This window comes from Penicillium cosmopolitanum (genome assembly GCF_028827165.1).
Source record: "Penicillium cosmopolitanum strain IBT 29677 chromosome Unknown utg000011l:1.0-3548175.0:1.0-3550911.0, whole genome shotgun sequence".
Classification (NCBI taxonomy): Eukaryota; Fungi; Ascomycota; class Eurotiomycetes; order Eurotiales; family Aspergillaceae; genus Penicillium; species Penicillium cosmopolitanum.
In genome coordinates this window covers 2,558,293-2,578,439 of record NW_026622681.1, presented here as the reverse complement: position 1 = coordinate 2,578,439, position 20,147 = coordinate 2,558,293, and the positions used below count along the sequence as shown (strand labels likewise).

Here is a 20,147-nt window from a genome sequence, read left to right as displayed (position 1 = left end):
CAACCCTTCCAATCCCAGCCCATTAAGGTTTCCCGGACTTTTGAGCGAGCTGCGTGAGTTTGAGAGCATCGGCAAGCGGCAATTCGTTGTCCAAGCTCAAACTTCCGAAAATTCCACAGCACATACTTAGGTATGGCAAGCTTTTCTTGGAACCGGTAGTCACAATATCCAAGAAAGTCACACAGATCGACACTGCGATCAGATTGAGAAGCTTGCTAGAGATGCAAGATTAGCCAACTGATTCTCCTTGTGTTATATGTCCTTTTCTCACCCGTCGAGTATGTCACAGCTTGAGATTCGGGCCGCGATAGCTAACACAGCTTGGGCTGATTTTACGCAAAGCTCCATGCTCGTCTTGCGATAGTGTTCCGAGATTAGTCCTTGAGACTTGACTCCTGTCCACGGAAAGAAAATGATAAATATGGCCTCGTGATACGTGTGAACCATGGTCAATGTCAAATGGCGCGTCTTCTGGTCGTCAAGGGTGAGATTCCCTGTTTCGTGCCGATGGATATTCTGCAGATGCATTGGAAGACCTGATCGCCAGTTTTCGAGGCCCTTGTGTGCCTGCATCAGATTTCGTTCTCGCTCGTCCAAATTTTGGCTAAGAGCCCTTTGGCTGTAGAGCGTATTGACTGCTGAGCTGAGAGCGTTGGCATATTGACATTGGATGCGCAGCCAATCTGTGTCCTTGGCGACTTCGGGTAGCGCATAGTCAGTCCAGTCGCGGGTGAGGATCTGTTTCAGACTGTTGTCAGAGTCAGAAAGGCAAAGGTGGCACACCCCGAACTTACAGGTGGCATTCCATCGCGTATGGAATGGACGACTTCAATCGAGTAGAGGTACCATAGACACCTCCTTGCAAGGTACTCTTTCTCTTTTGTCATGGTCATGTATACCGAATCACGATTCATAAATCTTCTGGTTCTGGCACAGCTGACTGCGTATGACAAGAGCTCAGTATAAACTTTGCGATCGATCTGCTCAGAAATTGTCGCCTGGAGGTTGGTTAGCTGTTGAAAGTCGAAATTCAGAACATTGATCGTACCATTGCTAAGATTGTCTGATCAGTCAACATGTGGCCAAATTCACGTTAGGAATTTCTCACTTACCTGCATCTTCAGGAGTGTGTCGGGCGATCGCTGAACGGCATCGCGAGAGTTTAATGCCATTCTTATTCGAGCGATCGCCTTCCTGCTCACATCAGAGCCTTCAGAGGACTGGGATCTTGTAGCCAGGGCGTGAAACCCAAAAGCCATAACAGAATCAATCAGTGGCTTCACTGCTAAGCCCTCAATCGATGGCGACTCCCTTGCTTGTTGGACATAACTGTCGAAATGTGATCTCGTCAAAAAGGTGGAAATGCTAGCATCATTTAGTCTTATCGCAGTGGATGATACGGAAGGTGCGACGTACCCGAGAGGTTCTTCGAAACAAGCTGCTCAAGTTAGCTTCTGACGAGAAGGTGAAGAATACGGCGTGAATAGGGCACGTACCAGACTTGCACTTTTCAGTCAACGCTGTGTCGCTCCAATACCAGCGTGAATGGATGCAGTCATATTCCTCGCAGTTGATACCGAATGACATCTGAGACTGAGCGTCGGAGAGTCGTCTGAAAATTCCATTCACTTCGTCTTGTTCACTCCTGCTTAGATTCCCGAGTCGTCGGCGCTCTGGCGAGAAAATTGCCGTCAAAGAGAAATCGATTCTTGGGGTATGGTCTGAACTCCCACATAATTAGCAACTGTCTTCTTATCAGAGTAACATGTACCATCCTGGAAGATTCCTAATTGCAATCTACAAAGACTGTGTCAGTTCATCAGGTTTCCATACGGTCAATTGCTGGAAAAGTGCAATGAACTGCCTCCTGATCAAAGCTTACCTTTGAACTAACTTCTTCCCACAACTTCTCATCATATCTGTCCCTCGTTTGTCCAGTCAGAGGCGGAAAATTCAGCTGAAACTGTGAGGTCAAAGTCGGGTTTGCTGATCTATCAGTGGCGTGTTCGACTGGATACGGGATGTTAAAATTGGCTTCCGAATAGGTGTTTTTCGAGGGCGACCAAGGTAACATTCCCAACCCGTTCATGTTGCTCATGTCGACAGACAAGGGTGCTCCTAGATTGTCACTGCCAATCCATTCCATAGATGTAGCCGAGAAACCGTCGTGAGCATACCTATCAAACATCATCTCTTGGAGACTGGTGCCTGCATTTCCGGAAACAAGGTTGCCTGCTCCAAGTCCTGCGGCTGTTGATTCTGGCAGTATCTGTATATCATTCGGCGAGGGAATGTGTGAAGCAACTCCAGAGCCATCGCTTTCCGTGTGCCACCGCTCTACTGAAATGTCCTCGGTTGTAGATGCTGTCGGAGGCCTGTTGGTCTGCTGCTTCTTCGAGAGCTGGTACTCGCACTCCAAATCATGCAACTAATGAGGCGCATTAGCCGATGCTAACGTTTTTGAAAGAATTTTGTTCTCACGTTACAATATCTACATGGTGTCGCACCATCGCCTGTGTCATACCAAAAGTCAACAAAATCACATCGACTATCGAGGTGGAGCTACACACAGCGGACTTTCTTCGACTTGCACATCTCACATGCACCTCTGCGCCGTGACATCCATTTCTTTTTCCTTGCAGAAGGAGAGACTTCAACTCGGTCACGGTCTGCTTGCATCGTTGTACAAGGTGTGGTGGGCAAATGAGCAGTTGAATATACCTTGATTGTCCTTTGTGTTGGGACCGGCCCACGTTATTGGAGTCATTGAATAAACCCCGGGCCACCGGCGGAGGTTTTTTCAAGGAATATTTTCCGCCATCGGCTTTGCCACGCTGACAAGATGTGCTGGTCTGAATCCTGCTGTCGCAACATGCATGACTTCCCTGCAGCTGAAGATACTGCCCGTGCTAGTGCTAGTGCTTACCAGGCTGGTGGGGCGTGCCGGTTACACCGGCACGCCGGGGCTTCAGTAGTACCCGTGTCTTGGCCTAAATAGGCAGTGCCTCCACGATAACCTAGCGGGCCGCGCCGGTAAGACAGCCCGGTGGATTAGGGTGGAGGCACTTGCCTGTTTAGGCCAAGCCACAGGGACTCACGCTTGATTGTATCTTTGGGAGTTTAACGTCATTCATCAGATCCTTGATGCAATCTACAATTGGGAGCCTTGTGTCCTCTTTCCAAGCTTCCTCGGACTTGTACATATCACGTAATGCCGGAGCTCGCTCGTCAGAGGCGATATTTTTCTTATACAGACTGTCGCCGATGCGTGTGCGGCTTTCTCAATAAGGCCTTGCAAGGCTTTTTCCTGTAATAATGGGTAAATGGGTGCTTATCGTAGCTATTCATTTTAGGATGTTTAAAGAATTGTGGCTCAATCTGATCGTCAGTCCAACCGGCGGTTGATGCAAGGTTTTTCAATATAATGGCGTAGTATTGTGCTCATGCACGTGGGCGTAGCCTCACTGTTTTTTGGTAGGCGTAAATCTTCTGAGAATCTTTGTTTGGGTCTGGGCCGTGGCGAGTTCGTGCGGCCAAGTGCTCGTAATCGCCGATGATTGCTTTGTTCGTATTATTTACGGTACCTTTGCTACTGATCGACAAAGGGTCCCCGGAAGGATTTTTCGAGTGAAATCGATAAAGAAATGATCGCTCGGGCGCTGTTTCCTTGCCATTTCCTTTTCTAAGAATTAGGCATTGACTGTACTATGTACATATTACCGATTAATCTAATTGACTCAGAGGGATCTCCGCTGAACGCGTGTCTGGTGATTCACTGTACTCGTTTATCCGTACTATAGCCTTCGACCCAGGTCAATGTTCGTCCTCGGTAAATCAATGCTAAGTATGCTGCTCGTGCTCCAGTATCGGTGAAAAGGAGTAGATTGGGGCTTGTTATGACATGGTATACTGCAAGGGAAGTTTTCGTGGTTCTGCAATGCTTATCGCGGGGACGTAAAAGGGCCGGTAATTATTATAGACTTTAGTGTTTCCAGGGAATTGGGAAGGTATCTGATTGTCACAGAGAGATAAGAAAGTATCTGATGCAGAAAAGGCTTCGCGTTGAAGTTGTCGTCTTGCTTCGACCTCAAGTATTCTACCAGGAGAGATGGAACTCGGAGACTGTCGTCAAAAACGGTCAATGTACGGTAATATTCTCTTGCATTATTAACTACGGTTTTTCTCCATGAGGAAGGGCGGGTACATGGGTTGTCAAAAGCGCCAAAGCTTGCTATGACCCTTTGATGACACTTATTTGGTGAATATGATAAAAGCATAGCCAGATCGCCATTGAGATAATTCGTTCACGACATCCAAACGAGCCATCATCTCGTGAGCAGCATCCGGGGTAAGTCAATAATAACTTGATATACCATAACCATAGGACTCATGCCTTGCTCTCCCAGATCCTGGATGGGAGGTTTGAATGTCTGAACAACTGGCGTCAAAGTCGCTCCTGTCACAATTCCCCCACCCGGAATCACAATCTCACCTCTATATACCACAGCGTCAGACCCGTGAATTGGAAGAGGCATGTCTGCATATTTGATCCAAGTATTCTTGGCGGCGTCATAAGCCTGCATCTCAGGGAAAACGGCAGTGGGAGTACTGCGGTCCCCTTCTCCACCTGCCGTGAACATCTGAGAACCGATAGAAGCAGAAGCGACACCTCCACGGGCAATGGGCATGGGTTCATACCCTGTTGACCATTGGTGAGAGGTGAGGTTGAATCCAAACACTGTGGAGACAACATTTTTGTTCCCAAACGCTCGTCCCCCCAAAATATACAGCATATCCTGATATATGCCTTTGCCAGCGTGATCACGCGGAGCAGGCAGGTCCGGCAGAATTGCCCACTCTTGGGTTCTCACGTTGTACGACGTGAATCGAGACACTGTTCCTTCCTGATCATAGGTAATGTTTGTGTATGCAAGTCCTCCGGGGAGGTAGATTGTGTCGTCGACAACCAAAGTTGCTGCACTGCCAATTTCTCGTCCTTCGGGCATGCTAGGCAGTACAGACCACTTGTCAATGGTAGGATCATAGACCGCTGACCTGCCTGTCGCATTCCAATATGTTTCATCGAGTGCTTCCAAGCCACCAAGACAGTAGATCTTGTCATCGACGACGGCGACATTGGCATGGTTCAGAGCCGCAGGCATGGAAGCCATCTCCGTCCAAGTGCCGGTTATCATGTTGTATTTCTGGACGATATTGGTGGTAGCATATTCCTTGCCATTCCACGGTAGGATGCCACCAAGCACGTAGATATCGTCGTCAACTAGCACCGCTGCGTGCTCTTGGCGTGGATATTCTAAGCCATCCCGCGTGATATTGGGCAGCGTTGACCATCTACCAGAAAGAGGTGTCTCGTATGTTGGAAGACCCTCACAGCCAGAAGCCAGAAGCAAAAGCGCTGTTATGACTGCCGAAAGCATCTTTGTGGTATGAAAGGAGTTGAAAAAGCACTAATTGAGCAGCGCGTAAATTTCACGTTTCTGGTTGTCAACTATGAGCGCATAGAGCCAGCGGCGAGATTGGCGCTAGCTTTGAGAGGCCGGGCCAGCAATGCCTTTGATTTGTAGAGATTTTTGAGGAATTGACGGAGCATTTGGTGAATGGTCTGCTCGCATTCTACTAGTCCACGGGTTGATAACATGTGAAAGACCGAACAGTAGCATTATTGGATGTTGCTGGGGCATGGTAGTGTTCCGGCCAAGTACCAGAAGTCCGAGGGATCACCGACAGGACTTGCATGGTATCGTCATACATTAACCTCGACATCGATAGTCTTACAGCTCCACTCAACGTGGCGACCCAGCTATAAGATAAGCAAATTGCCAGAACGGGGAGGGTCCACAATCTTTTATAACCGAATAGCCGAAGTGGTTCAGTGTTGAAGGAATGTTGGATTCGAAACCGCTCGGCCTCCCAAAAGGACTTCGGGATCTTGAGGTTGCACTGGTGGCCTTGTCTTGCCGCTATCGGTTTTGGGCGCAGCATAAGATATATTCGCTTCGCAGCATGCGGGGCATATTCCTCCTGGTCGTGCTCGCGCCAAGGCTGGTAAGCACCGCTCGAGCATTGAACCCCTCCGAATAACGCAAACTCGATATGACCGGCAACTGATGTCATCTCTCAGGTCTGTCGGAATTGATCATGCAGGGGTCTCAATTTCATTGATGGGTGGTCAAAGTATTTGCGACATGGGCTAGTGGATCCAGGAGCGATTTAATTCGTGCTCCGGAGGATTGGATGACCAGAAAAGATATACCGGACACTGAGTGACATCTGGCATCGGAATATCCTTTGCTCTGCCACATACAGTGGCTCTATTCAATCTGGAGATTCCAAATTCAGTCATGTCTCTACTTCTTCAAATCTGCATAGCATTGACAGCACTTTGGTCGACAGCCACCTCGCGATACACAACTCATGGTTTCGATTTCCAACCCGATCACATACTCCGAGTGTCTGAGGAAGTGTTTCCTGTAGCTTGCGTGACTCGGCCCAGCACGTTAGTCAATGGTTAGTCTAACTCCCGTTTCCATCATAGTCGCCCTGTGGCAAGCTCATTCATTATCAACAGGAACCTCACCAGGCCCAGCCATCTACCTGAGGGAAAACCAACCCACTTGGGTGAGAGTATACAATGATCTGGAATCAAAGAATACTACTATGGTATTCACAAATAATCTTGAACAATGAGACCAGTATCACCTGACAATATTTCAACAGCACTGGCATGGTCTAAGTCAGTCCATTGCTCCGTTTTCAGATGGCTCGCCTCAGGCAAGTCAATGGCCTATCAAGGTTAGTTTGCCGAGACGCCGGGATATAAAGAAGGATTCGCTGATCAAAGGAAAGCCGGGAGGGTACTTCGACTATGAAATCTGGCCGAAAATCGGTGAGGCTGGCACATATTTCTACCATTCCCATGTTGGTTTCCAAGCAGTATCTGCGACAGGGCCTCTTATCGTCGACGAAATGTACGGCAAATCGCCACCTTTCACATACGATGACGAACGCATCATGTTCATTTCCGAGCTTTACAACAAGACCGACTCGATGACGGAGACCGAGCTACTCAGGCCCTACGATGTTGTACGATGGTTAGTCGCAATTTATGCCGTCGACCCATGGCGTTGAAACTGATCTCCAAATGTTTTGTTCATATTTTCCAGGACTGGCGACCCCTCAACAATATTGATGAATGGAAATAGTTTCCCTGGTATGAGTGCGAATGAGACAGATACACCTGAGCCGTGGGTCATGCCAGATCCATCCGTGGTGTCAAGCTGTGGCCCTGAAGTGATTCAAGTTGATACCGACAAGACATATCGCATGCGAATTATTGGGGGACCAGCTCTGAACCTCGTGACTTTGGGATTCGAAGATCACCAGGAGCTTTCTGTCATGGCTGCAGATGGAAAATACACCAAGCTGGCGAAAACGGAACGCATCCAGATTGCCTCCGGCCAGCGCTTCGATTTCCTTCTCCGCACGAAGACAGAGGATGAGCTACGAGGTCTTGGGAAAAGCGCTTTTTGGATCCAGATGGAGTCACGCTATCGACCTATGAACGTCTCTTCTTACGCCCTGCTGTCGTACAGCACTCCCAGTGATGTTGCATTCAACCAGACTACAGACTTGGTGCCTCCCGAGAAACAGCCGCTCAGCCTGCCAAACAAGGTCTACAATTGGATGGAGTATGTTCTTGAACCTTTGGAACCTAACGGGTTCCCAACGGCCGATAGGGTGGACCGGACGGTGGTCCTAACATCGCTCCAGCTGATTGCGAAGGAGGGGTGTATGCGGCTGTATCTAACCACACTTGGACCGAGACCAATCAGCACAGGGGACACACCCCATTCTGGAAACAGGAGCACCAGGCAGGGACTCCATACCTGGTTGACATCTTCAGGCGTGGAGATAACGCCATACCAGATTACGAGACTACGGTGCAGAAGCATGGGGGTTGGGATCCCGATCTCAACGTGTACGTAGCCAGGGTTGGTGAAGTCATCGATATTGTCATGGTCAACCAGCCGAATGGCCTGGCCATCGGCTTCGACCTTCATCCATGGCATATTCACGGCGGCCACATCTATGATCTTGGCAGCGGGCCTGGCACGTACAATGCGACAGCTAACGAGGAGAAATTGAAGGGTTACAACCCCGTGAAAAGAGATACCACCATGCTGTACAAATATACTCCGGGTCAGTATTTAGGCGAGAATAAGAATTTTACGGACCAAGGATGGCGGGCTTGGCGATTACATGTTCAGGATCCTGGGTAAGACTCCTTCACTCACCTTTTGTGAAAAATCATTGTTTGCTGACGCCGTGTTATTTTCGCTCTAGGGTGTGGATGGTACACTGCCACACACTTCAGCATATGATAATGGGAATGCAGACGGTGTGGATGATGGGCAATGCATCAGATATCACGCGCGGAGTATCGCCGGGTTCTGTGGAAGGCTATCTACATTACGGAGGTGATGCATATGGCAATGCTAGCTACGATCCCTACGTGCAACACTATTTCGAAGGTGGGCTGCAACAGATCATCCAATAAAGGGAGAATATGTCAACAGGATTGGAAAAACGTAAAGGGTTACAACCCGAGGGCTGTATCCTAGTGAGGAGATAATTATAATCTATGTAATGTCCAAAGTCGAGAGTGGTTGATTGAACCTCCCGGAATTTGAAGAGTACATTGGATAATGAATCCTAGTGATTTTCTATCATCGATTCCTGACTGATTTCATTGACCAGCTCGTAAAGTACTCTTGTATAACAGCAGAATTCGGGTCTCCGACCCGGACCGAGTAAAGTGAATGCCAGTATTTTCAAGATAAGAAGGCTCACAAAAGGAGGATATAATCCCATATATGAAATTTATCTACCATGTATTCTATCATGCCTGGAAATCTGAATTACACTCATGGTCTATAAGACCATTTAGAGTAGAAGCCTCCGCTTTCGAGCATAAATCAATCAAAAGGCTCAAAGCTTTGGCTTCGTAGCGCTCGCTGGCGAGGTTTTACCAGAGACGGAGTGATTATGTAGTAGAGGCCCTCAAGTTTCAGGCTCGATAGAGTGGTGTTACTATTTCCAAATTCCGGCCGAGGTCTGCCTCTGGTCTGTGCCTGTCCGGGACTATGCACTGGGCACTTGGGCTTGCCGATTCTTCATGCAGATCTGGTCTTAGTTCACTTCTATTCTTAGCAGAGTTTGGCTTGTGTGTTCCTATAAGCTAGCCTAGTAGATTGGGAATAAGCAATGAAATAGGTGGCTTCTCTTAGCCTTGGTAGCCTAATTCCATGAGGTACCCGGGATGACATCTGTGGCGTCCTAAAATAAAACCAAGAGATCACATTGGCCATACCATAACTCTAACACTAACCCGGCTGGCAGGTTTACTTATGCGCTGCAATTTTCGGTTTGGAAAGTGTGGAAGTTACATTACCACAAAATATCGACTTGATTCCTCTTTGGAGGATCGTCTTCATTGCGTTCGGAAACTCGGAAAATCAGAAATATGTCGGACATGCAGAATTCTAATTTCGGGCTCCACAAACGTACCAATACCAGAACTGATATCCGATACGTCAGAATCAACCATGCAAGAGTCTTTCTCGGCCTCATCTCCCATCCCACACCCAGAGAACCACAACGACATTCGGTATCGATAATGGGCTGATTCCGCCGACTAGTTCGTGGCGAATCCAACAGTTCAACGAGAACATTCGGCTTTACCTCCACATGGATGATGCCAGAGCGATGGAGTACTTTACCGAGGAGCCGCTTCATCCAGGCATGCTGAAGCCATATTTGCATCCAGGGCCTTTTCGGGGATCTCTTACAACACCGTATCTACCGGCTAACTTCGGAAAAGATGATAATATCCAACGGAACGGTCGGGAAGGCTCCGACCTTTTGCTCGCTGGTACCTGTGCCCGGCATTTAGATTGCGTTTTGGGTAGGGTAAACAATGCAAAGATCAATCGTCGGCTAAAGACGAAGTTGTGTCTGCAACCACGTGAATGTAATCATCAGCACGAGCCCTCCTTCTCAAATTTTCCATAAGTCTACGGGAAGCTATCCCGGCATTCTCACATTAGTATCACTTATCACTCAAGTCATTACAAAATGAGTTCGAAGTTCGACGTTTTCATCTGTGGCAGCGGCACCGCTGGGTTCGCAGCGGCGACATGGTTAGCACGATACGGTATTCGCTGCAAGATCGTCGAGTCTCGATCTGGGCCACTGGATGTTGGGCAAGCAGATGGAATTCAAGTCCGATCTGTGGAAATCTTCGAAAGTTTCGGCATGGCCGAGGAACTACTCAGAGAAGCCTATCACAACATTGAAGTTGCCTTTTGGGGCTCCGACCCTGTAAGACATGGCATGGGCATCGTGCGCAAACGAAGCGCGCACGCCACGACCCCGGGCCTGTCACACATGCCTCGTGTTATCTTGAACCAAGCACGGTTCAATGGAATGTGGTTGGAAGCCATGAAGCGCCTGAATGGGCAGGGAGTTGACTACGGATACAAGGTGACGAAAGTCACGGTTGATGAAGAGAAGGCCGTGGATCCAGAAGCTCATCCGGTGACCATTGTGACTGAGAAAGGTGGTAAAGAGGAGGTATTTGAAGCTAAGTATTGCTTGGTAAATTACGATCTATCCTGCTGTTAGTAATACTTGAGGTAACAATCTGTAGGGAAGCGATGGCGCCCATAGTGCTGTCCGAAAGTCTTTGGGCTTCAATATGGTCGGAGAAACTTCTGATTCGATTTGGGGCGTGATGGATATCTTTCCACGAACAGACTTCCCCGACATCCGGAAACAATGTATCATACAATCCGACGCCGGTAGCATTATTACCATACCTCGAGAAGGTGGTGCTATGGTTCGAGTCTACGTGGAGCTCGCGTCAGGGACCAGAGCGAAAGAGGTAACACTTGAGCATATACAACTTGCTTCGCGTCAAGTCTTTCAACCATATACACTCGACTTTGCAGATGTATATTGGTGGTCAGCCTATCCTATTGGGCAGCGCATCGCGGATCACTTCACAAAATCTAATCGCGTCTTTCTAACAGGGGATGCTTGCCATACGCATTCTCCGAAAGCAGGCCAAGGCATGAATGTCAGCTTGCAGGATGGGTACAACATCGGCTGGAAATTAGCCTCCGTTCTCAAAGGCCATGCTAGGCCCGAACTGCTCGACACTTATGTCCTGGAACGACAGAAGGTAGCAGATGTGCTTATTAACTGGGATAAAGTCTGGGCAAAACAGATGTCCTCGATAGCCACAGAGGACGGCGGTGTCGTTGATTCTAACGGCAAGATTGACTTCAGCGAAGTCTTTGTGAAAGCAGAGGCTTTTACAGCCGGACTGACGGTCACCTACGACGATTCTATAATAACTCACGCCCAAGGGAGTAATCAGGAAGCGGCCACAAATCTCAAAGCGGGGATGCGACTTCAGGGTATCCAAGTGGTTCGGTTCTGCGATGCAAAAGTAATGAATTCAGTGAATGCTCTACCCTCTGATGGGAGGTGGAGAATTGTAGTCTTTCCAGGGGACATTCGACAGCACTTGGCTTCCAAGAAGCTAAATCAAGTGAGCAATACTTCAATCAGAATCCTGGAAGTACATATATTCTAATATATCGCTAAGCTTGGAACATATCTGTTCTCAAATAATGGGCCGATTCGGAAATACCTACCTCCCGGCGCGGATATCGACAGCTTTATCGAGGTCATCGTAGTTCTCTCTGGGGATAGACTCGAGATACAACAAGAACAGATACCAGATGATTTTTGGCCTGCGACTGGCAAATACAGGATTAGAGGTGAGGATGGCTCTTACCAATCAATGATTTATCTGGCTAACGACACAACTAGACTTGCATAAAATCTACATCGATGACGAAAGTTATCACAACGGCCACGGCCATGCATACGAGTTTTATGGAATCGACCCTGGACAGGGGGCAGTTGCCATTGTCCGCCCAGATCAATGTAAGTCTACTTCACTAAGTTATTTTCACACTGAATATTGACCTGCGACAGATGTTTCGAAGGTCGTCGATATGAAAGACTATGAAGGAATTGGCACCTTCTTCGAGAGATTTGTGCAGGAAAAAGAACAGACAAACGGATCGTTGAGTGATCATTTGGAAGATGACACTAGCGGATAAGTCAACGAGGATACGAATAGCCACGTAAAGGGACATGTGAATGGCCACGTCGAATTGTGAGGAAGGATGTTGAAACTGAATGTACCTCTTCTCTCGTCGTGTATTTGAAAATGGCGTTATAAACCAAGGTCTTGATTACGTAGCTAATTTCGAAGGCGCCGCTACTAGTAATTTGTAATTAATTTCTTTCATCTTGTCATAGATACGAGATGTTTTCTTCCGGAGTTGTCGGCAATATTGACATCCACAATCTCTACATCTGGAGGTTCAGTGAAGCCTGGAAAACGTGCCGTTGAAGCCTGCTAGGTACACCCGACATGTGCTGTGACGGGGACAGATCTAGAGCCTTGTGGTGGTACCAATTTCTGATATGCGAGAGGGAGTACACCGGCATACCCAGTTGTCACTGGCACTAGTACTCATTGCCTAGCCTTAGTCTAATCTAGTAACAGATAATTATTTTTGTTCGAGCATACCTTCAAGTTATCAGTGCCTTGAATTCGCCAGGCCTCTATTTCCAAGGTTTTCAAGTTTCCAAGGTTGTTTGGAGTCACATATTTCCCTGATCCTTAACCCCCAGGGCTAACTACTACTAGTAGTTGTACTACTACTACTACTACTACTACTACTACTACCTACCTACTAATTAGTAGGTGGAGCCGGGGAGGGGGGGGGAGGGTTTCGTTAACTGTTGTCCCTTTGATTGGGTGGCTCACATCTATCATGATGATTGTGACTGGATATATATCAGGGAAGATAGTACTAGTACTCGATATTATCCAAGGATGTAAGGTGCGGACACCTAGTTTCGGGGTGGGATCTCCGAGTCCGTATCAAGCTCCGAGGGTTACAACTTGAACCTAAACTAGTCTGAATAGGGTATTAGTAGTAACCGCCGAGACTAAATAAATAAATGAATAAAAGGTCAAACTTCCGACCTCCGTATCTAGAGTTCGGGTTCCACGGTGATTAGGTCAGCAATATCGGTTTAGTTAGCCGACTCGGAGATTCAAAGGACTCGGACCCGGGGTAAGTCGGTAGTGGGTCGAGCCGGCCGGCTAGTAGCAACTCGTACAGGCACGCACGCCAAGTGGAGGGGGCGCCTGCCCAGGTGCCTCAAGCGTTTCTTTGTAAGAACTTCGTTGCTTTCAGCCCCTCGGGTTGACATATTTCAAGATCATCCCCGCCGAACGGGTTGAGGATAACGTGCATTTCCGAGTCCGTATTGCCGAAGAGGCCACTGGAAATCCGGCGTACTCCTCGCCGGTCAGCAACCAATGACCACGAGGCTTTTGCCGGGAGAATTGCATATGCGAATACTACTACGGAGTGCATGAAATGTCTGCTATCCGTGACGCAAGCCAACAATTGCATAATGGCAGAGTATGACGCTTGGGGATTTTCTGAGGTTTCCGCGTTTAGAGCGGGGAGCTGGGTTCACAAAGCGCATAAATCGAAGATGGAGACCATGGTGATCTCCCCCCTTCGAATCATCAAGTACAGCAATCGGTTCCTGTGACGCTGTACGCACCAAGAATCCGATAACAACCTGCCACTTGTCATGCATGTAAGTCACTTTCTCCCTTCCACAGAGAGGCAGCAATGACCGTTTTGTATCAAGGTCATCGTCGTTGGAGCCGGCCCTTGTGGCTTTTCCTTGAGCTTGGTCCTGGCCCGGGCTGGTATACGCGTGACACTGCTTGACAAAGCAGACGGGGTAGGTTCTCAGCCACGGGCTGCACACATCTTTGCTCCTGGCATACAATTACTTAGGCGTGCTGGGGCCTTGGGAGACGTTCGGCGTGCCGGTTTTGTGCCTAATAATGCGACGTTTCGCAAGGCCGATGGCACACCGATCGTGACAATTGAGGATTTTGCACCGTCAAAGAGTCCAGATGCTACGACTGTACTGCCCATAGACACCCTGGGAAAGATACTATCATCTCATGCGCAGAAAAATGACAACATTTCCTTGATATGGGGTTGTCAGGTTCTGGACGTCGGGCAAGACAAAGACTCTGCATGGGTATCAGTCCGCGAAAATGGCGGGACTGAGAAGGTTATGAAAGCAGACTTTGTGTGTGGCTGTGATGGAGCCACTAGTCAAGTACGCAAGTCGTTGTTTGGCGGGGACTTTCGCGGAAAGACCTGGGACGACCAGATGGTCGCAACGAACGTAGGTGGACACTCGAAAACTCGAAATTCTTGCTAAACGCATGCAGATCTACTATCCATGCGACAAATGGGGTTACGATGATCTCAACTTCTTCATTGATCCCAAGGACTGGCATATTGTTGCTCGCTTGACGAAGGATGGACTTTGGCGTGTCTCATACCGAGAAGACGGTAGCAAAACCCTGCGTCAAATTCTTGATGATCACCCAGCCCGTTTCGAGCGATTACTTCCCGGCCACCCCAAGCCTGAGGATTACACTGTTCTCAACATAAGTCCATATCGACTGCATCAACGATCCGCAGAGAAATATCGAGTGGGCCGTATATGTCTAGCAGCCGATGCTGCGCATCTCTGCAATCCGTGGGGCGGCTTAGGTCTGACAGGAGGTTTTGCAGATGCGATAGGACTATCCGAGTGTCTCATAGGTATTCATATGGATCGGGCGGATCAGAGAATTTTGGAAAAGTACGACGAGGTGCGTAGATCTATTTACAGAAATTTCACAGATCCAGTCTCAACGACCAACTTCATGCGAGTCTCAACTTCGGATCCGGACACGATTCTGGAAAAGGATCCTGTTCTTGCCACCGTTGCTCGTATGGAGGGTGATTCCAAAACCAGGGACGATTTTGACAGGGTAAGTTTACAATTTAGTACATCTTTTGACTTGGTCTCACTCATTGCAGCACATTTACGGAATTCTTCATGACTTTACTCAATATTACACTGTTGGTATGGGAAAAGCATCACTTTGAAGTAACGAGGGTATTTGGAATTTGGTGTTCTGGCAGATATCTGGAATTCAAGATTCTTTCTGGCCTGGCCTTTATAGCAATGTGATTATCTATATGATACTATGCAATATGTTTGTGGCGTCTTAAGGTGATGCATATGGACTTGAATGCAACCCTTTAAAATTACTTCCTATAAGACTATTTAGCATAATCGTGAGCATACTCATATCCTCGAGACTTACAGCTTAATATACGATAAAACGGATCAGACAATGCAGTAGTAATGATTTGACGAAAGTAACAGCTGGAGAAGAAGAAGAAAAGGAAGAAGAAGAAGACGCGAAAGAAGCGAAAGAGACGAAAGCTATTCGCTAGTATCATAGTTAGGAAGGCATATTATAGTAATTTGCTTGTAAGTGAAGTCGTGGAATTTCCCTTCGGCGTGCAATTGATGTTTAATATCATTTCATAAAATAGTAAACTAATTACAAGAAAACTTCCAATCTCAGTCTTTCTTGGTGCCATAAGCACGATGCAGAAGATTCTTCACTTCCTGATCTTCAATTCCACCAATAGGCTTAAAGTGATGCGATATAGCCATCCGAGAATCTTTCTTCCAAGCAACCCGACATGTAGGAGTGGCCATGGACTTCGTCGACCTTATGCCAAGACCAAGCTGACTTCGGTGCATAAATTGATCGCCTCCAGGACGTGAATGTGCGAGTGATATAGTCAAAGCATCGATGAGGTGTCTCTCATCGAGAAAGTAATAACCACTCCTCTTCAAATTCTTCACGAGAGCGTCGCTTTTCACCGCCATACCAATGCTTCCCATGAAACCAATGTCAATTACCGAGGCCGTAAGATTCTGGCCATGACGATAATTGACAAATGCGTCTAAGAACGAGTTCGCCGCGTTGTAATTTCCCTGTCCCCATTGACCTGTAGTGCCGCAGATTGAAGAGAAAAGCAAGAAAAAGTCTAGATCAGCAGAATGGGTAGCGTGATGGAGGTTCCAAGTGCCTTGAACCTTCGGCTGTACACTCGTTTGCCACTCGTCGAATGTCATCTGTGACATTAAGTTGTCCTGTGATACCAGTCAGCAAAGTTTAACATCAAAGGTAGATAAACGTACCCGCATGACAGCCGACATCTGAATGACGCCAGCGATTGGAGTCGTCGCTTGTTTAATGGCTTTTTCTACATCTGGCATATTTGTGACACTACCCACAAACGGTGTGACCGTACATCCTTGAGCTCGAAGTAAGTCAAAAAAAGGCGTGGTCTCGGGTCCTTCCTTCGCAGAGCGAGAGAGGAAAATGATGTTTCGAGCTCCATTCTCTACCATCCATGTCGAGATCATCCGGCCGAGTCCCCCCCAATCCCCCGACTAGTAGGTAGCAGCAGTTTTGGCGAAACCGGACAGTTCCGGGGACCATAGCAGTCATAGGGCTGAAGTTTTGAGAGCCAACATCGTGTTCAGCAGGGTGGGCGGCAAGATGAGCATACTCTGCTTCAGCTGTTGTCCATTGGAGCCTCGGTATTTTGATCTGTCCATCAACAATCGCGTATTCGTAGTCATGTTCGAGGTCTTTCGACTTGGTGCGACGACTGAGGCCTTTGTATAATTTGAGGAGCGATTTGCTCAAGCTGGCATTCATCGTGCGCTTCGGATCCAGTTCCACCGTAGTAATGTCCTTGTTGAATTCAGATCTGACTGTTCTCATCAGTCCGAGTATCATTGATGAGTTAGGATTGTTGCAATGAATCTGGGCACTTGGAGTAACCCATAGCATTTTTCCTTTCATGCCTGAGACAAGCCTAACAAATTTAGACAGTTCAGCCTCCGTGATGTTGTAAAGATATGGCTCGTCGAAGTCGACAAATACAATTATATCCCTGCTAGGTGGTATGTCGTCATTTATCGTCTTTTTCAAGCACTTTATGTGATAGTCCCCGAAGGTTTTCTCAACTTCGCGAATGAGAGGAAGATGATACGCCGGACCGACGACCGTAATTTCCGATGAAGTTACGGGCTCACGTTGTTTCAGCCTCGCAAAAACTTTCGGGGCTGAGGTCGATTTGTTATCTTGATCGTCAAATACGAAATCATTCTCTGTCAGTGCCGTATACACATCTTCAAACGAAGACTTGGTCTCAGATCCAGTTGGTGCATTTGAAGGCTCTGTGGTCAAGTAATCCTAGAGATGATTATCAGCATTATTTACATCGTCGTTTCATCCATAGATACGCCACATACCCTCAGTACCAATAACCATTCAGGCTCTGGAACGAACTCAAAAAGTACTATCTGTCCCTGAGGATGAATAAGCTGTTTGAGGGTTTGTGCACCAATTGTTGCATTGCTCGCCAATGCCGAAAACTGGATATTTATTAGCCAAAGCCCTGTCGAATTTCCGCTACTCTTACATTTGTAATGATTACGAGATCATAAGTTCCCGCCTTCAATCCTTGCTCTTCGATACTTTTCTCGGAGTTGAAAAAGAGCGACTGAACACTGCCGTGTTCCCTCAGGCTCTCCTTTCCATTGGTCGTAGCATCCAGTGACGTCGAAGCGGACAGGTAGGAAGAATACAATGGCTCATCAAATTGAGTTCGAAGAGCCTTCAGCACTCGATTTGTGGTGTCTTTAGTGCCACTTCCGAATTCGAGAACTTTTAGCTTGGGGTTCTTATAAGCTAAGAGCCGAAGTGATTCGCATAGCGTCCCCCGTTCCGGACGAGTGGATGCAATTGATCAAGTAGTAGCTGTCTCTCTCTGTCGCTTCTCGAGAATGGTGTATCATCTTTGAGACATCTCTCCAATGCAAGACCGAGGGGGCAGAGTTCTGTCGCACTTATCTGAGCCTTGAGCAATTTGATAAGGTTTGTACGGCTGCTGGGCCCGCACACGACAAAAGGAGATACATCGGGCACTAGACCAAATCTTCCCTTTCTCCTGGTGCCAATCCTCTTCAGAATCCTTTTCGAGTATGTTTGGCTTTGTGCGCCGATATCCTCTGACCGCAGAGCATAGAGTAGAGCTAAGCGCTCGAGGGCGAAGCTTGGATCTAGATCAGACTCAAAGGATGACAAATATTGATTCAAGTTGTGGTAGGTTGAATCAGTGTCCCAATTAATGAAAGAAAACAGTTTCCTGTCTGATTGTCCTTCCAGGTCGTGGATTGGGGTGATTTTGCACTGTCCGCTCAGGATTGGAAGACCACTTTCATTTACAGCGGAAATGTTGCACGTCGAATCCTGAAACTGACCCGAATTCACAACTCCGTTGACTTTAAGCTTGCCCCACGCTTCTTTGGAAACGAAAAGGTGCTGGATCGATGTTATAACAGACAGATCGGCCAAGAGCCGACCTTGGCCTCTGCAAGCTGCGAGCATCGAGATTTGCAAACAGTGATCGATGAAGACTGGATGAACGACATAGCCCGTGGTGTCGAGCATTGGCATAATCGTGGCACTCGCTTTCTTCTCTGTGAAGTCTACCGAGATATCACTGAGGCCTCGCTGTGAGGCGCTATACTCGATGCCACGATCTGCGATCATATCATACCAGTAGTCGGAACTGACTGACATGTGGGAATCTTCACTCAGAGTAAGATTTTGCAGAATTTCCGTGTCAAGAACAGCTTCCCGTGCTATTAGACAGGTGCACAGCCCGATCGATAGGCCTCCATTGTGGGAAGCAATCTCGATCTCGTACCACTGGCTATTTTCCTCATTCGGGCTCTGTGGTCGCAGTTTCGTGTGAATTTCAAGCTTGTCATCTGAATTGAAAACCAGAGCAGAGCTAATGGAGAGATCCTTCACAGTAAAAGTCTCCAAATTTGATTCTGACAGCTGTCGCACACATTCACCGGCTATTGCTACGTATCCAGAAACTGGAAACGTCTTCCTGCCGAATAGTAGTTGATCATAGAGCCATGTATCATCTTCCAAGTTGAGGAAGCTCGTCCACGATAGCTCATTGTCACTGCTTTCACGAGTCCTTGAGCCAATAAGCCTCTGACTCGACCGTTTCTGTACTTGATGCATGTTCAGTTTCAAGAGTCTCTCTCTAATATTGTCTATACCATTCTGAAGGCTGTGTCTGATATGTGAGCTCATTTGAAGGCTGAGCTGCGGCCTTAGACTTTCCCAACGTCCCTGTTTACGTATGCTTGCTCCGGCGTCTAGTCAGTTACCTTGGCGGATCCTGTTCAACCCTTTCCGTCTCGGTTAACTTTTCCAGCAGATCAACCGAAGCGGCATCGCGCCATATCCATCCCTGCAAGCCACGATCCTTAACAGAGCTCCAACAACAGTTCTTGAGGCAAATTGAATTTCCGCCTCTTGTCGGAATTTCGGAATTCGTTAAGAAGTACTTTTTCGCATGTTTTATTCGGTAGTAGAGGAGCCGAGGTGCGGATGGCCTTATCGTATCCGCCGTAATTCTGATACAGACATGGGGGCCTAGGGTACAGTGGTGTTGCAAAAGTTTGAAACCCCATATTGCCTATCATTATTTACCATCTGGTAATGAGAAACTAGTAGCTACCTGAGATGGAATAGGTTGGCCTATCTATTCCATCTCAGGTAGCTACTTGTCCGCGATTAGAAGGCGGAGACATGAATAGTCAACATCAAACTTCTGCAACGCCGTTGTAAAGAACATAGACTACTAGTACTGTATAATGGTACACGTTACATATTACATATACCGGCTATCGGATTTTCAAGGTTCATATCAAGATAGACAACAGGTCTGACAATAGTACTAGGATAACCTACAGGGCTTCTCTACGTATTGATGTCACAGAGTGTTGAGTCTGCATCTCCCTGAGCCCAAGCTCCAGGGGTCTAGTGCCCCATAGTTAAATTCCGAGCGACATGTGAATAATGGCCGTTTCCGGGCCTGGTCCGAGAGCTGGTATACTATGCTCATCGTCTGATAGGCTCCATGTGATCCACAGCAAATGGCGAGATATCTACAATCCGAAGAACTACGTAAAGGGAGTTTCGGTTC

At 47.6% G+C, this 20,147-nt stretch overlaps 6 protein-coding genes across 6 annotated transcripts; 3 read left to right on the top strand and 3 right to left on the bottom strand.

Moving 5' to 3' along the window:
• Positions 1 to 22: 22 nt before the first annotated feature.
• Positions 23 to 2,679, bottom strand: N7509_012469 (fungal specific transcription factor domain-containing protein; the record flags this gene model as incomplete). Its single annotated transcript, XM_056637106.1, has 11 exons — positions 23 to 215; positions 272 to 738; positions 795 to 998; positions 1,049 to 1,063; positions 1,113 to 1,365; positions 1,417 to 1,438; positions 1,497 to 1,726; positions 1,772 to 1,797; positions 1,883 to 2,428; positions 2,508 to 2,548; positions 2,601 to 2,679. The coding sequence occupies 11 exons, from the start codon at positions 2,677 to 2,679 to the stop codon at positions 23 to 25; spliced, it is 2,076 nt and encodes a 691-aa protein (XP_056483136.1).
• Positions 2,680 to 4,325: 1,646 nt separating this feature from the next.
• N7509_012468 (Kelch repeat-containing protein) lies at positions 4,326 to 5,438 on the bottom strand (the record flags this gene model as incomplete). The annotated part of the gene is made up of 1 exon (XM_056637105.1): positions 4,326 to 5,438. The coding sequence occupies one exon, from the start codon at positions 5,436 to 5,438 to the stop codon at positions 4,326 to 4,328; it is 1,113 nt and encodes a 370-aa protein (XP_056483135.1).
• Positions 5,439 to 6,362: 924 nt separating this feature from the next.
• Positions 6,363 to 8,578, top strand: N7509_012467 (L-ascorbate oxidase; the record flags this gene model as incomplete). Its single annotated transcript, XM_056637104.1, has 6 exons — positions 6,363 to 6,528; positions 6,557 to 6,681; positions 6,739 to 7,112; positions 7,185 to 7,808; positions 7,859 to 8,296; positions 8,365 to 8,578. The coding sequence occupies 6 exons, from the start codon at positions 6,363 to 6,365 to the stop codon at positions 8,576 to 8,578; spliced, it is 1,941 nt and encodes a 646-aa protein (XP_056483134.1).
• A 1,577-nt stretch (positions 8,579 to 10,155) lies between these two features.
• N7509_012466 (3-hydroxybenzoate 4-monooxygenase) lies at positions 10,156 to 12,215 on the top strand (the record flags this gene model as incomplete). Its single annotated transcript, XM_056637103.1, has 5 exons — positions 10,156 to 10,677; positions 10,730 to 11,665; positions 11,693 to 11,867; positions 11,920 to 12,036; positions 12,088 to 12,215. 5 exons carry the CDS (start codon positions 10,156 to 10,158, stop codon positions 12,213 to 12,215), a joined length of 1,878 nt encoding a protein of 625 aa, XP_056483133.1.
• Positions 12,216 to 13,776: 1,561 nt separating this feature from the next.
• On the top strand, positions 13,777 to 15,146 carry N7509_012465 (FAD-dependent oxidoreductase; the record flags this gene model as incomplete). The annotated part of the gene is made up of 4 exons (XM_056637102.1): positions 13,777 to 13,782; positions 13,837 to 14,391; positions 14,438 to 15,028; positions 15,078 to 15,146. The coding sequence occupies 4 exons, from the start codon at positions 13,777 to 13,779 to the stop codon at positions 15,144 to 15,146; spliced, it is 1,221 nt and encodes a 406-aa protein (XP_056483132.1).
• Positions 15,147 to 15,630: 484 nt separating this feature from the next.
• Positions 15,631 to 19,218, bottom strand: N7509_012464 (uncharacterized protein; the record flags this gene model as incomplete). The annotated part of the gene is made up of 7 exons (XM_056637101.1): positions 15,631 to 16,212; positions 16,261 to 16,515; positions 16,562 to 17,326; positions 17,386 to 17,508; positions 17,556 to 17,824; positions 17,983 to 19,162; positions 19,216 to 19,218. The coding sequence occupies 7 exons, from the start codon at positions 19,216 to 19,218 to the stop codon at positions 15,631 to 15,633; spliced, it is 3,177 nt and encodes a 1,058-aa protein (XP_056483131.1).
• Between the last annotated feature and the right edge of the window lie 929 nt (positions 19,219 to 20,147).